The sequence below is a fragment of the Diorhabda carinulata genome, chromosome 7, assembly GCF_026250575.1.
Source record: "Diorhabda carinulata isolate Delta chromosome 7, icDioCari1.1, whole genome shotgun sequence".
Taxonomy (NCBI): domain Eukaryota; kingdom Metazoa; phylum Arthropoda; class Insecta; order Coleoptera; family Chrysomelidae; genus Diorhabda; species Diorhabda carinulata.
This window is the reverse complement of record NC_079466.1, coordinates 15,044,053-15,060,109: the sequence shown is the minus strand read 5'-3', so window position 1 is coordinate 15,060,109 and position 16,057 is coordinate 15,044,053. Positions and strand designations below refer to the sequence as shown.

The 16,057-nt window shown below is 30.8% G+C and overlaps 2 protein-coding genes across 5 annotated transcripts; one reads left to right on the top strand and one right to left on the bottom strand.

Annotated features, from left to right (window-relative positions):
• Positions 1 to 366: 366 nt before the first annotated feature.
• Positions 367 to 6,833, bottom strand: LOC130896325 (F-box only protein 22-like). Of its 4 annotated transcripts, none has more exons than XM_057804333.1 (7): positions 6,632 to 6,782; positions 6,179 to 6,569; positions 5,775 to 6,090; positions 4,734 to 4,962; positions 3,729 to 3,912; positions 2,760 to 2,836; positions 367 to 1,052 (listed from the first exon to the last, which is right to left on the bottom strand). In XM_057804333.1, the coding sequence occupies exons 1-7, from the start codon at positions 6,650 to 6,652 to the stop codon at positions 993 to 995; spliced, it is 1,278 nt and encodes a 425-aa protein (XP_057660316.1). In that variant the 5' UTR covers positions 6,653 to 6,782; the 3' UTR covers positions 367 to 992. The 4 variants fall into 4 exon arrangements, with proteins under 4 accessions (XP_057660316.1, XP_057660314.1, XP_057660315.1 ...); XM_057804331.1 differs by having other exon boundaries at positions 2,747 to 2,836; positions 6,632 to 6,779; XM_057804332.1 differs by having other exon boundaries at positions 2,747 to 2,836; positions 5,775 to 6,084; positions 6,632 to 6,779.
• A 39-nt stretch (positions 6,834 to 6,872) lies between these two features.
• Positions 6,873 to 7,973, top strand: LOC130896324 (ankyrin repeat domain-containing protein 49-like). The gene is made up of 4 exons (XM_057804330.1): positions 6,873 to 7,144; positions 7,228 to 7,533; positions 7,586 to 7,781; positions 7,838 to 7,973. Exons 1-4 carry the CDS (start codon positions 7,069 to 7,071, stop codon positions 7,848 to 7,850), a joined length of 591 nt encoding a protein of 196 aa, XP_057660313.1. The 5' UTR covers positions 6,873 to 7,068; the 3' UTR covers positions 7,851 to 7,973.
• Positions 7,974 to 16,057: the final 8,084 nt, after the last annotated feature.

Genomic DNA, 16,057 nt, shown 5'->3' with positions numbered 1-16,057 from the left:
TAAACCACAATATCTAATCCTAAAAGATCAAGATATATTCGATATACAAGGTGAATTTTAGATGTTGATGTATAGCGTTCATATTCGTGTTAAGATCTTGTTTATTGCAGAAATATACTCTTTAGATATTTTGGTCTGATAAATCCTCCAGACCAGCCTCCACCCGGAGATCCGATATTTTGGTCTAGAAAGTGCCATTATGTTTTTTTTTCGCACCCTGGAAATCAGATACATCGGCACCGCGACGAAACTTGGAACCCTTAGGGCCAATTCACGTCACCTAGATCAGATGCGGTGGTATTTCACCGGGCGATGCGAGTGGGCCACATCTACCCCCTCTATTTGGGTACAATATAAAATAAAACATTAAAGTCAACAAGCTTTATTGTAAAATGTAAAAATTTTTAATACTTACATAATACTATACATGATTATAAAAAAAGAAAATACAAAAAAATACTTGAAATTACTACAAACTTTGTTTCAATATTTCTGTCCTTCATAACAAATTGTTGCTTTTGTCAATGTCATACTCGGTAGGGAAAAGGGTGGCACAATCAACTGCTTTTATTTCATCATAAAAAGTGAATTAGGTAAGATTTGTAATGGTGTTACAACATTCAATAAATTTCAAAAAAAATTTATTTCAATTTATGTTCAAACTGTCCCACTGTACGGTTGATAATGCTTGAAGCGCATATTCGGTTGTTGTAAATTTTGCAAATTGAGATACAGTCGAATAAAAATAATTGGTAAGTACATAAATAAGTACAAATGTCTATAGTTTACTGTGCATACAGCAATGGAAGTTAATTTGACACTATTTCCCAAAATAGGTCAAATGTGCCCCCTTTTCCTATTTAAACCCATCGGATTTTGAATTATAAATTTTACTTTTGATTATATCAAGACAGAAATATGAAAATACTTTATACAAATACATAATTTTACGTTATTTCATTTTTAAACCCAATATGTATCCATGGATAGTTCTACGAAATGTCTTTTTGAGCTATAGCCCAGGGCCCCATAGATAGAAAAGCCCACAGCCTCTATAATAAATAATAGTCGTGAATGTGGAGAAAAAAGAAGAGGAAAAAATCAATAACCAACTTGAAAATAACAGTGATGTATACAAAGATTAATACATAAAGGAATCCAATTTTACAGTCTACTTTTAAGTTTTATTACTTAATGTTAATTTTTTTTGGAAATATTTTCATTTTTGGTTGTGATATTTTCTATTAACTGTGGAGCAGTTATAGAGTAGACCAATACCTTCAGTTAACTGTATTAATTTTCTAACTCTATTCCTTTTATTTTAAATAAATAATTATACAGGATTCGATAGTGATGACTGAATATATGCTGCTCAGTTATTAAATGTAAATTTGACTTATTTTTAACAGGAGCTTCGCTCAATTATGTTAAATATACATTTATAGTTACAACCAGTGGAATAGAACAGGCCCAAGCGATTAGTTTCTAAATTATGTGCCAAGAAAATAGTTCATACTCTATGAATTACTCTCTCTACCGCAAGTTTCTTCAGATTTAGCCTTGAGTGACTATTTTTGTTTCCTAATCTGAAGAAATTTTTACGGGTGCCAATGTAAGTTCACCAGGTATAACAATAAAACACGTACCCATTGATCTTATTATTAGCTTCTAGACTGTTAGTGAATCAAGCAAAAACACATACAGATAGCCTTTAAATAAGTGATAATGAGCTGTTCTAAGACACTGTCCTGGATTGGTGATAATATATAGTCACTGATGTGGGTACTGGACACTATGACGTGAAAGAAAAAATGGACCTTAGATCTCCAAGTAAACTCCAAACAATCTATCCTATCAACTTAACCTAACTTTTTTAAAGACTTCATCTTTTTTTCAAGAATTTCAAGTAGAGGATAAAAATAAACATTCTATCTTAAATGAGAAGAATGGTATATGAAATCCATCACAGAGGAAAAGGAATTTCAATCTTCACAGAAATAATCAATAACATAATTGATTCCAATGATGAAATCATACTACGAAGAACATTTATTTAGATGATTTTGACATCTGAGTTTTTAGTTCGGATTGAAAAACGTGTATGCAGTCAAAAGAGACTGTAGAAAATTTATACAATTTTCATATTGAACTCACTGTTTACTACTACCATTAAGGTAAATTTTACATTCGGCCTCTGAAGACTATAACTTGGTTATTGAAACCCGCATAAAAGTGATGGTGTTGCGGTAGAAGTGAACTGTGAATATCACAAAAGGTTCAAAAATATCCAAAAATGATTTTTCATCAAAAAATAATTGTTTCATTGACCGGATTTGAAATTAATATTTTTTACTGAAGACTCAATAGTTAAAATATTTACAATCATTAATAAAACACCCTATATCTTTCTGATTAGTTCCAAAATACTTTTTCCATGGTTACGAAAGACAAATATTTCATCAAGTTAATTTTTTTGAAGAAAAACTTTTCAATATTAAACATATTTATAAACAAATGTACTAATAAACATCGATATTAACATCTATTAATTTTTTGGACATAGAACTAACAGATACTTTCCAATTCTACTTGAAAAAAAATTTTTTGAGCATTGTATATTAATCTACCGGGGTTAGCAAAATATAGCCTTCATACATGAGATTTGAAGATTTGACATTTAAAAACAAACCAACACCTTTTTTACATTATTAATAAGTTAAATGACAGTTTTATGACAATACACTACCCCAAGTAATTACCACGAATACTGTCGACCATTGATGACTGACTTTTGGATATTTGTGTTTCGCCTTCTTTGCAGAACTTTCTTCTAAATCTGCAAAACCACAAACAATATAAACAGAGTGTACAAAATTAAATTTAATATACTTATTTTCATATTTGGAAGCAAAAAAATACTTTTCAATTTCTCTAGTTTAAAAACCATCCCTAAATGGAATGGCGTGAGTCTTTAATACTAACAATACAATACTATACTAACAATACAAACAATATAAACAGAGTGTCCCAAATTAAATTTGAACTCTGTAACAAAAAAATTAAACAGGTATGTATTCAAAGTAAATGAACATCCATAAGTTGTACAACCTAAAAACTGAATCTGATATCCTTCAAGTGGAAATTTATGCAGACAGTTAGGGGAGGGTGATGAATCGAGCAGAAACACAACAATCTATAAAGGTAGCCTAACCTAAAAGAAAATGATATATAGTGAACTATTTGAATGTATTGATACTATAAAAAATGAAATTATTCAGCAAGTACCTAATAATATACCTTCTCTTCTACTCGCTGTTGAATTGAAATTGAAAATGGCAAAATACAATTGAAAAAATGAATACAAAGTAGACCAGAACCCTCATCCAACACCTGAAAAGGTATTAGACGATAAGGAAAAAGAAGAAGATTCATTTATCATCTACACACATAAATTTCTTAGTCAATATTAATAAAAATATAAAATTATTGAGCAATTATTCAATAATATACCTTCTCTTTTACATTATTTTAGGTTAAAAGAGGGAAAACTATAGAAAAATTGAAAATAACAAAAGAGAGTTGGAAAATAGAAACAATAAGAACCCTAATCGAACACCTAAAAAGGTATTAGAAAACGAGGAAAAGAATATTATCCAAATAGAAATTTTTTGTTGATTATAATGAAAATATAAAATTATTCAGCAATTATTTCAAAATAAACGATGTACCTTCTCTTTTACTGGCTGTTAGGATACAATTCCAACCAATTTCACCATCAGCGTGAAAGCCAAAAATTGGTATCCCCGGAAATATTTTACTGAACAGAAGCGGTTCTTCATCAGCATCAATTTTCGCAGAACAACATATCCGAAGTGCTACAGTGTTAGTCCTTAATAATATTTGTTGTTTGAACTAAAAAAATAAACACCAACTGTGAGACAAGGCATTATGTTCACTAAAATAAAATATAAATATATATAATGACATATCACTGGTGTTAAAACAAAACATAAGCTAAATAAATACAATCGGGCAAAAAAATCTAGTTAATTCACTCGCTGGCGGTCAAAAAAAATTTCTTCTATGAATCGATTCACCGTTAATCCCCCTGCTACACCGTCAGTTTCAATAAAAATCAGTTCGGTTTTTGCTCCCATTGAAAAGCCCACCCAAACCATCTAGGAGCCATTGCGAAAGAATTATGCTAACATTTTTTACAAATCATTTTAATAAGATTTTCCTTCAGGTTACAATGCAAAAAATGACACCAAAACTCATTTGACAAACCAACTTTTTAATTCTATTGGTCACTCAATCAACCTTAATTATTAAAAGTAAGAGTTGGTAGTAAATTAACCTACTTTTCAAAAAATTTTGAATAATTTTACAATAAGAAAAAATATAAATCGCAATATTTAAATGGATGAATTGAAGTTCCAGGACAAATATTATAAATCCAGGAAGAAAAATGGAATTTTAGCACACAGAATCAAATTCCAATTTTTCAGATTTCAGTTTTTTTAAATTCAAGGTTTTCCTGGATGCATAGGAATCTTTCAGATATACATTGAAAGAAATCATAATCCCATTTTTGGGGTAATTTGGTTAGAATTCCTATGAATATTAAGAGGTAAATGTATTTGGAATGTGCTTTTCTCATTCAAAAATATAATTCTGGCATTAGAGAGACTAATATTTTAAAAGTTAAAAATTTCACCATATAAAACTACTACCTTCATAATTTCCTCTGTGAATTCATCTTTGGACAAATCATCTCCGAATATAACATATGAAAAAGCATTAAACTCTGCTTGAACATCTTTTTCTTTTAAAAAAACTATGGAAAATATATCATTACAAGAATATATACGTTTTGTAGCATATGTTGGAGGTTGAATTTGTCGAAAGGTTTTTGTTCCTCTAATTATCCCTCCCCCTACAGCCACTGTAGAAGCTTCATTCCTAAAATACAAAATTATTGAAGATTCTACCTCATTGAACATACTATTTTATCAATTTTAATACAAATACCTAGAAAATTTTAATCCTGACACTTTAAACTTGGTGAATAATTAACATGCCAAAGGTTATTGGTTATCTTGTTTATACTTGCATATACAGGGAAAGCTCGAAAGAACACAACAAAAATGAAGAACATGATGAGGGTAGCAGAGATGGAAACTATTAAAGAAGTGAACCTAACAGATCAAATAAGAAGCAAAACTATAATGGATGATCTGAAAATTTAGGAATGACAAGACCACGTTGGCAGAATGATTTTTACTTAGTCTATACAAACTAAAGAACAGTATTTATATAAAAACGTGCAGAACTCAACAAAATTGAGGATTAAATGAATGAAAAGTCCGTTTCAACAGAATAAAAGCACCTTGCTCAGATATAAGAATTACTAGTGGATTTCGTTACAAAGAAAGGATAGTTTGATGAAAATATGGCCAAAGAAAATACATAAAAAGAAGATATATTCATTCCAGCTTAATATGTTTGATTTCCATGTAAAATCATGGGAATTTCCAAAGAATTTGTGGTAAATGAAGATAAATTGTTTCCACTAAACTCTATAATTTATAAACCTATTATTTACTACGATTGAAAAGATATAAATCAGCAACCTATAGAGGATTTCAAGGAATAGACAGTGTAATTGTGAGAGTTCATGTATTTTTAGTAAATAGTGTGTTTAATATGAATATCTTCATCAGTTCATCAGCTTCCAAGGACTCTAATAAATATTGATGAATGATATTACTCACTCTGGTATAAGCAGCTTCAATAAATTATATATCGACTTCTTCTGATCTGTTGTAGAAAACATCAATAAACATTTGATTTCTTCGTTTGAGTTAATGTATGCTTCAGTGATAGTTTGTAAATTTTCTTTCTTGACTGGATTACAGTGAAACATTGTCATCCTAATATTAGGTATATTAGGAAAAAATAATCCGTCAAAATATGAAGCTTGACATAGATTTTTACCCTTAATATTGAATAGTGATATAACTTTTGGGCAAGATATTACACAGTAATTAGTTTTATATGGAACCAATTCGTCTTCGAAATATTCTGGAACTAACAATTTATTCAACTAGATATTAAAGTAATTAGGTGGGAAAAAGATACTTTATTATTGTGATATATATAATTGGATTCTTATTACCTGATTTTCTAGATAATTCCCCCCATAATGAATGTATGCATATAAACTTATTTAGTTTGATTCTCCTAAAATCATAAAAAATTATTCCAAATCCTACATTATTATAATTAAGGTTGTAACTGTATTCAAAAATATTCGATTTTTCCGATTTATAACAAGTGAACCAGCTGAATTGTATTCTCTTTATTAAAATATTTTCTGCCACATCTTTCCAAGTCTTATTCACTTTGCTACATGTTCGTAAATCATTGCAATCTAGATAATCAAATATTATATGTAATAAGGGATAAACAGACTCTAATGCATCGGAAAAATTGAAATTTTCAATTGGTGTTATGTTAGGAACTGGAACCAATCTTTTAATACTCTTGATGCAAAAGCTTTTTTCTCCCTAAAAACGAATACAGTGATTCTCTGTGGATAAATAGTAATAATTTGCATTTCTGCACTCACATGTTTTAATGAATCATTCATTTTGATGGTTTAGTAAAGCTATTAACATACTTTTTAAAAGCTACACGTACCATATTTACATTTAAACATATTTTTAAATATACTTTGTTTTTAGTTATTATAGGTTGTTTTGATCTTCTCTCTTAACAATTTAGTAGCTCTTATTCTATAAGCTATTATAAATGAAAAAATAGATGAGATTACTTATTATCATGTCATGATTAATGAATATTTAGATGTCATTAGTATTTTGATAATTCATATTCAATGATCTATAAATTTTATTACAATAACTGGATGTAATAAAATTATGTGGGGTAATCGCTTCAATATACAAAAGTGAAGAATCTAGAACATAACCTATTAAAATACATATATTTTTGTTTACAATCACCAGAATTATTCTCAAATATTAAAAAATTGTACATTATTTAAAAATGAATGACGAGAGATTTTTAGTTAGTGGATGGGACGATGATCTCAATGATATAGATACTACAAGAAATCCTAAAGGTACTATAATACAAAATAAAAATTATTATATAGAGTTAAGTCTCTAGTTCCCATTTTTTGTCTAATTATTCTATATTTTTTAGAAAAATTACAAAAAAATATTCTGGATGCTTGCGAAAAAGGAAATCTGGAACAAGTGAAAACACTTATCGAATCTAATCCAAATTTAATAAATGTAACGGATAAAGATGGTTATACTCCTTTACACAGAGCATGTTATAGCAACAATGTGGATATTGTTGAATTTTTACTACAAAATGGAGCTAATATAGCAGCAGAAACTGAAATGCAGTGGCAACCGTTGCATTCTTGTTGCCAGTGGAATCACAAAGAATGTGCAGCAGTTTTGATTCAACATGGTGCTGATGTTAATGCCTTATCCCAAGGAGGTACCTGTTTCATAAAAAAAATGTCACATTTTTTTTATTATGGTCGTTATAGGTCAGACTCCTTTACATATAGCTGCTTCACATGGTGCTTCATTTGAAACTGTACAACTGCTTCTTATGCATCCATTCATTGATCCTTCCATAAAAAACAATGGTAATGAGACAGCTAAAGATATAGCTACAAGAAGTTCCAGGTTTTACAATATATTCGAAATGTGTGATCCTCTTCTTGATATAAACAGTGTAAAGTAAGTATTATACAAAGATGGTGGTGAAAAAATGTAGATATTATCGATGTTTTTAGGGATTTGGAATAGTTATTTGAACATAGAGGTACATAAGAAAAATGGGGATGAATTTGGAAGTGATGGTTATAAATAATGTAAAAAAAATATTTGTTTTTGTTTTATTTTCAGTAATATAAAATCTATTGAAGCAATTGTGATAGATCATTACTTTGCAATTAAAACTAACTTTGTGGATTAAATTAATATTTGTAAGTGCTTTTAATGAAAGGAATTAATAACTATACAAAATAATATATGAATATTGAAGAAATACTTCATGCTCCTAGTTTTGTAGAGCAATTAATCACTGTAGGAAACGATATGCTGCTGTTGGGTCTCAGAACTATCCATGGGGGTAACAATAGGGCTTTAACAGAAATATCTTATTCATTTGTTATTTGCTACAAACTATTTTGTAATCCATAGGAGCTTCAATTATTTATTCATGTCCCAAGGGCTGCTACTCCTCATATTCTCACCATCAAAAGGAAAGTGGGGTTGAGATTTGGGGGTTTTTCAATTTGCTTTCTTGGAAATCAACAATGAATTCTAATTTCCTAAAGAGAATACAAACAATACTATATGGTTAATTTTCTGTAGGAATTGATCTTTGATTCATTGTGAAAAATAAACAAGATGAAGATTATAGAACTATTTTAGAAACTAAAAGTCTTGATGAATGACCCATGCATAAAAGAGTTTCTATGAAAACAGTATGCAAATACATCATTTTTATCAAAAAAAGCACGTCGCTCCAGGAAGCATAATTCATACAGATGGCTGACTAGACTATCGATGCCTTAGCAATGAAGGCTACTTTCATGAGTGGGTCAATCACAAGGAAAGATTTGTTTCTGATAGCGGGGCTCATACACAAAGAATTGAGGCCAGCCGGAGACCTCTGAGAGCATTCTTTCGCGATAGGCATATTCCTTCAGAAGATTTGGAGGACAGAATCATAGAATATATATGTCGTAAATCTGAACCAAAAATAGACCCATTCATTTCATTAACAGAAGAAATCAAAAAAGATTTTCAAATGTAAAAGTTATAGATTTAAGTCCAATTAAAATATTTGACCGAAGAAAATTATTTTTGTTTACCTTTATTTCAGTCTCTAACACAACCTACCCTAACCCAACCTAACCTACCCTAACCTAACCTAACAAAAATGACTAAATTTTCATTTCATCTATTGATTTTTCGTGAAAATAATGCATTTGCATACTTTTTCCACAGAAACTCTTCTGTGCATGCGACTTTTCACACAGATAGATCTTGATGAGATCTATCGAACAGAGTTATCCAAGGTTCGATATCTGTTAGCCTTCCTGATATAATGGCCACTTCCGGTATCTCCAGAAGTAAATGTTTCCGCATAAAATAGATATTATAAATCGATTTTTCGTATCATCAATAGTCTATGTATAGAGTTTCATGATGATTATTGTGGGGTGGCTTATCACACTGTGCCAAAAATTTGCCACCACCGAGAAAGCAAAGCAGAACTTTTTCTCTCTCAGCCGCGTGCTGTCTGGCATCGCGTCGCACCTTATGTGAGCCGATTCATTCTGCGTGGAAATGAATTTAAACTCTTATCTACTATTGATATTATTAAAATACTTTTATCAAGTAAAGGATCACATCAAAATATTGAACTAATTATTCAGTGTAGGTATATGTGTTGCTTCAATACTCGTGTCCGTTGAATCAGTTTTTGAATCTCTAACATCACAGTTTGAATATCGCAACAATGTTTTAGAGTCCATGTCAAAACTTTTGTTGAACAAGGCCAATGTACTGAATGGCATTTCTTGCGACGTGGCCACAATATTAAAAATTGGATAATATCAAAATCAGTGGATAAACTGATGACATCAAATTCGCTTCTTCTTTTCATGGATTAAAATCTATGTGAAACGATTTTATTATTATTATTATTTATTTTTTTGTATTATTCCAGATAGGTTAAGGTATTAAATCATTATGTTTATTTTTTAATTAGAACTTTTTTTTATTGCGAGCTTGCAGATACCTTAAGTCTGGGTCACTTTGGTCCATTTTTAATCTTTACATTGTCATAACGTTTAAACCAAATGTTATAAATGTTTGTTTTTAGTTTTATTTTGTAGGTCTATATTAGTACTTTGAAATTGGCAAGAAGCCGTATGATTTCTAAATCCATTTTTTTAAATTGGGTGGCCAAAGTCAGACAGACAAGTTGGGTTACTTAGGCCACACATTCTTATATTTAGAAAACGTAAGGACACGCAGGGATATAGGTAAATTTGGCCATGGTTATGATTTCCAAATAGGTTTGTGTCACTTTTTCAGGCTTTTGTGCATATAAGCATACCAATAATTGGAGGAACAAAATGTTTTATAATGATTTTAATTGCAAAATAAAAGAACATTCTTTGGAAAAAATAATAGTAAATAAAATTAACAATCTTTGGTCGAGAAAATGACATTAAATAACATTCTTTGGTAAAAAAATCGAGACATTCCAAACTGTAGCTAAGACTAGCTTAGGAGGAGTAATTTTCAATTTCCGGTATCTTGAAGAAATCTCTATGGGTTCCTCTATGACCTGCAAAATCTCTTCTTCTGCGTACCAGATAACGTCGTCTGGCGTGGGCTATTTCCACTGAAATAGAAGAGATTTTATTCTAGATTCCTCCACATTTTTCTAAATAATTCCCACGATATTTCCAGTATAAATCTTTTTCTCAAATAAAAACAGAACAAACTTTCCGATTTTGAGTTCATCGTTACATCCAATTCTTGTATTTTCTTTTGTGTCTTCGTTTTCGGTTTTAAGCTCTCTGAAGTTTTGGTCTCTCTCCGATTGAAGGGAAATATTAACACAGCTGTCGGAGTCACGAGATATCGTCCTAGTTTTTTTGGTAGCGACACCACTAGGACCCGCAACTGGTTGTTTTTGATTGTCGCCGATTGAAATACTTTTTCCAGCTATTACATTGACTTTTCTTTCCCGATTTTTTGTTTGGACGACTTTAAGATACGTTCAGGGTATTTGCAACCCCGTTTTGTGAGGACTTTTTTATTGTCTGGGTCGTCGGATACGTTGGATTCGTCGTAATTCCAAATATTTTCTGGTGGAACCCCCTTCTCTTTCTAAATTGTCAGAGTAAGTATAAATGACATCAATTGAAATAGCAGCTCGAATGGATTTTATATTGGCGGCAAATCGTTGTGTCAGTGCTGGATATCTTTTCAACAACAGTCTTATCTATTCAGTTCCAAGAACATTATCTCTAAATCTCCTCATATTTACGCCCTTTCGATCTAGATAATTCTTCACAAGATCTAATGAATCCAAGGGAAAACCATATGTCGATGTTTTTAAAATATAAGCTTCGATGTTTCTTTTTTCTTCAAATGATAAGGTAGTCTGACCACCTGGAGTTTTGTTGTGTACTTCCTTCACCTTATTTTGCAATGTGGATCGGGGTATCTTATATCTTTCGGAAGCTAGTCTTTGAGACATTACACCCGACTTAGTAAGTCGAACTAATTATTCTAAATGTGCTGGGGTGTAATTGCAGTAATTACTGCTTCCAACGTCTCTTTTATAACGACCCATTTTATGTGTAATACTGGATACTGGGATGAGAACGAACAAAAATAACATCCAAAGTGATCCAAATCAGTAACATATCAGTTAAATTTTCAAATTTCCGGAAAAACAAATAAAAAATAATTACCGATTCGCAAATAAGTTAAATATGTTGTGTTCAAAGTCAAACCAATATTAAAGATTGGGATCTATTGGGATTAACCGAACAATTGTTTCTGATTAAACGTCGTTTTTGTACATATTTATAAATAACAAAGCATTTCTCTACCTTCAAATTTTATTATTCAAATGCTAAATGGACAAATATAATTCTTCGCATTCCGAAAACATGCAGAGGAATGAATTCCAGGAACAGGACAACGGAAAGAATTCACAAAACGTGGTATGTTACCAAGTAATTCCTTTCCTCCGATCGGCCTTTTTTTACAGTTTATCTGTGTCAGTACGACACGTACCTTAAAAGGAAAACTCGAGGTTTTGAACCGCTTAGATAAAGGCGAGAATGCTTCAAAACTAGCAATAGAATTTGGAGTGAGCAAGACTTCAGTTTCTGATTACAATAAAACCGTACCAAGCTTTGCATAGCATCATCGTCTAGCCAAATTCTTGAAAATCGCCAAACATCAAACAAGTCGATGAAGCTCTCTATTTATGGTTTGGCCATCTTTGTTCAAAAAAAATATGTGCAACTGAACAATTTAATGAATGGTGATCAATCGTTTACTTCAAGCAAAGGGTGGTTGAACCGTTGGAAAGTTCGTCATGGCATCCGACAATAACTGGAGAGCAATTATCTTCAAATGAAGCTACGACACAAGCTAATCTGGATGAGTTTACGGCTATTATTACTGAAGGAGCATATTCTCCTCAGTAGATTTACAATGCTGACGAAATCGGATTAAATTTTAAGGCGTTTCCAAACAAAAGTTTAGTTTCACAGCAAGAAACCCGGGCTTAAAATGAGCAAGGAACGAGTCACATTAATGGCATATAGTAATTCCGCCGGAAACCATAAATTACCATTGATGATGATCGGTAAATAAAAAAATCGCGCATCAAACACGAGCGTGATTGGACTTGGCTCTATTCAAACTCAAAGAATCAACATCGATTTTGTGTTAATGTGTGAGTAGGTATAGTGGTAGAGGAGGTCTATTTGTATAACCTCCACGTTCCCCTGAAATAAATACAATGGATTAATTTTTTTGAGGATATCTTAAAATCTTGGTAAATGCAACACCGGTAAACTCAAGGAACGAAATGATCGATAGAAGAAACTTCCATAGTGACGCTATAAAGCAGAATCTTGGAATACTCTTCCAAGAAATATTCTCCGTAGATTCCGGAAGTGTGTAGAAGTGCAGGGTGCCCACTTCGAAAATTTATTATAGTTTTTCTTTTTGTTTTTATTTGTTCAGTTGTGGGCTAACTAACTAAACTTTTCTACATTAAAATTTTTTGAATAAGTGAATAACTCGATATTCGACAATATGTAGTTCAAGTAGAAATGCTTGATTGTGTTTTAATACCTCTTTTAAGTTTTTTAAATGGATAATTTTTTTCAGAATGTCTCCTTATGGCGAACGGTTTTCTTGGCATGTATAATGATCTTAAAATCTAAATATTTCCTAAACCATAAATTTTATCGAGTTAAACAAGGAACACTCTATATATAGATGTACTAATTATATCCATGAATTCACAATCTATTAATGAATTTTTCAATTGCATTAAATATGGTCTTTAAAAGCGATCGTCTGATGTGAAATTTTGATTATAAAATTTGATTCTGAACGACAACCTAATAGAGAAAGTTTGAGTGTACCAAAAAACCGAAAAATAAGGAAATCTGTGTCCATAGAAAACTGTAAATAATTCTCAGGTATCTCTCATTACAATTTTTCAAAATATTTCCCCGGAGCTTCATTATAAACAGTTCAATTTCTATTAGAGGTTACCTCAAATAATATAATTTCATTTTCTCGTTTCATATACTATTAAAATCCACTCCAGTTCAATAAAATAAATATCAACGGTTGAGTAATTCTACAAAATGAAATTCAATTTAATAAACATTGAAGTCGTTATTGAATCTTCCCACATCTCTGTACTTGTACAAATATTTAAGTAATAATGAAAAACGAAACGAATTTCTCAAGAGAAGTGGATAAGAAAAATATTAATCCCCTAAAGCTCGATTCGAGCTGAATGCGATCAAAACCATTCTCTAATGCGTCTCGAAGACAATTGTCAAGAGTGTAAAACAATCCAGGCGAACCGAAAAGAATTTTTCTTTAAAGTATTAAGATTAATATGGAATCTTGTACATGCAAATTTGGAGAAAAAATGAATTATTAAATAGAATTCGGAACAAAACGTTCACACTTTTTATGAAATTTGGAAAATGAAAGAATAAACGATAATTACAATGACAACCATGGTTGACAATTTCGCCCTGAGATAAAGTTATTACACGTGGTTAGCACAGGGAGATTTTTATTTGAGATACTAGAATTGTTTCCATAGTTTTCCACAGCAGTTTCTATTCTTTTCTTTTCTATATCTTTTTTTTATTTGCTGCCATTTTTCCCTCGATTTTTCGAGGTTTGTGCTTCATATATCTCCCGTATTAATCGTTCCTCTTCCATTCTCATAACATGGCCAAACCAACTCAATTATTGTTAGATTTTGTTTTGAATTAATTCTAAATTTGAATTTTCTCTCTTTTAATGGCCCCCAAGAATATTTTTTCCTTGTAGGCGTTAGTCATCTCTCCAAATTCTCGCCATGACTTTTGTTTTTGTGCTTCAACTAAACTTCTAACTTCTACCTCTAGTAGGTAGTGGTTACTTTTGGACCTCTTTTGTTATGGTTTTCTCTTGTCTAAATTGATATTTTACTTAACTTGGTTTTCTTGGTTTTCGTCTTCGCCTCGTTTAAACTTTGCTATCCAATATTTAACTGTTGTTAAGAAGGAGCAGTCTCATTCTGAGTAGAATCCATGTTTGATGTTCACAAAATTACTGAAAATGTTTACATTAATGGCTGCCAAATATATGTTGTATAGATTGTGCATTTTCTAATACAGTGGTATTTTCAAGCAACCACCGCTATCTCTAAATCAGGCGAGGTGTTTCTGGGACCATTCTCGTAAGTTTATTGTTCTTTCATTGTTTTATTTTTTATCTCTTCTCCTTATTTTTCCGTATTCGATACCTTTATTCTCTTTTCCCAAGCTACCATTCCGGTTGACCATTATTATTATATCACAGTTACTGACGTCCATTATTCCTTGAAGCTCTTCAAAGAATTTATCTTTCACTTCTGTTTTATCATCTTCAGATGGTCCATATGCTATAACCATTAATAGTTCTCCATTTTCTCTTTTTTCTTCTAAGTTCACTGTGAGGATTCATTCGTTTATTAAATTTCCGTTCTTTATATGTTTCATCTATCGAATAAAATTTTGATCTCATTGTTGAATCCCACAATTGCAAATAGTAACTCGTATTTATAGCGATTTTATCGGGCAATCAATTCAGACATTTATCCAAAAAGTAATTGGGTTCTAATATAAACTGTTTAATAGTTAACAAATATACAAAAACTTTCTTTACTGCCAAATATCATTTGAATACTGGTACATATCATTTAAATACAGACAAATATCATTTGAGCTCTGGCAAAGGTCATTTAAATACAGACAAATATCATTTTAATTATTATTTGAACACTGGCACATATCATTTGATTTCTGGAAAATATCTTTTGAATACTGGAAAATAACATTTTCTCATTTATAGATGAAAGAGCACAAATATCAATTTAGATTCACAAATACCATTCAAATACTGGCAATTATCATTTGAATACTGACAAATATGAATTTAATACTGGTAACTATCATTTGCATACTGGCAAATATCTGATGAATACTGACATATAACATTTTTCCATTCATTATCGAGAGAGAACAAATCTCAACTAATTTCGGCATTTACTGATAATATACACTTGATATTTGAGACAAAGGTTTATGGAATACAAGTATCTTGGCTTAATTATTACTTGATGATGTAGATTTAAGCTCCAATGCCATATTAATGACAAATATTATTTGAATACTGCCAAGTATGATTTGAATATTGGTACATATTGTTCGATTACTGGTAATTATCATTTGAATACTGACAAATATCATTTTTATACTGTCAAATATCATTTTAATACTGGCAAATATCCTTTAATACTGGAAGATATAATTTAAATATTGACAAATATCATTCGAATACTGGCACATATCATTTGATTTCTGAAAAATATTATTTGAATATTGGAAAATAACATTTTTCCATTCTCAATCGAGAGAGAACAAATCTTAACTGAGATCTGCAAATTTTTGCATTTACTGATAATATACACTTGATATTTGAGACAAAGGTTTACGGAATTCAAATATCTTGGCTTAATCATTACTTAATGATGTAGATTCAAGGTTCAATAGCAAACTATTAACAAATATGATTTGTATACTGATAAATATCATTTAAATACTGGCAACTATCATTTGAGTACTGGCACATATCATTTGATCGCTGGAAAAATATTTCTAATGTTATCGCTAATACGGCCAATT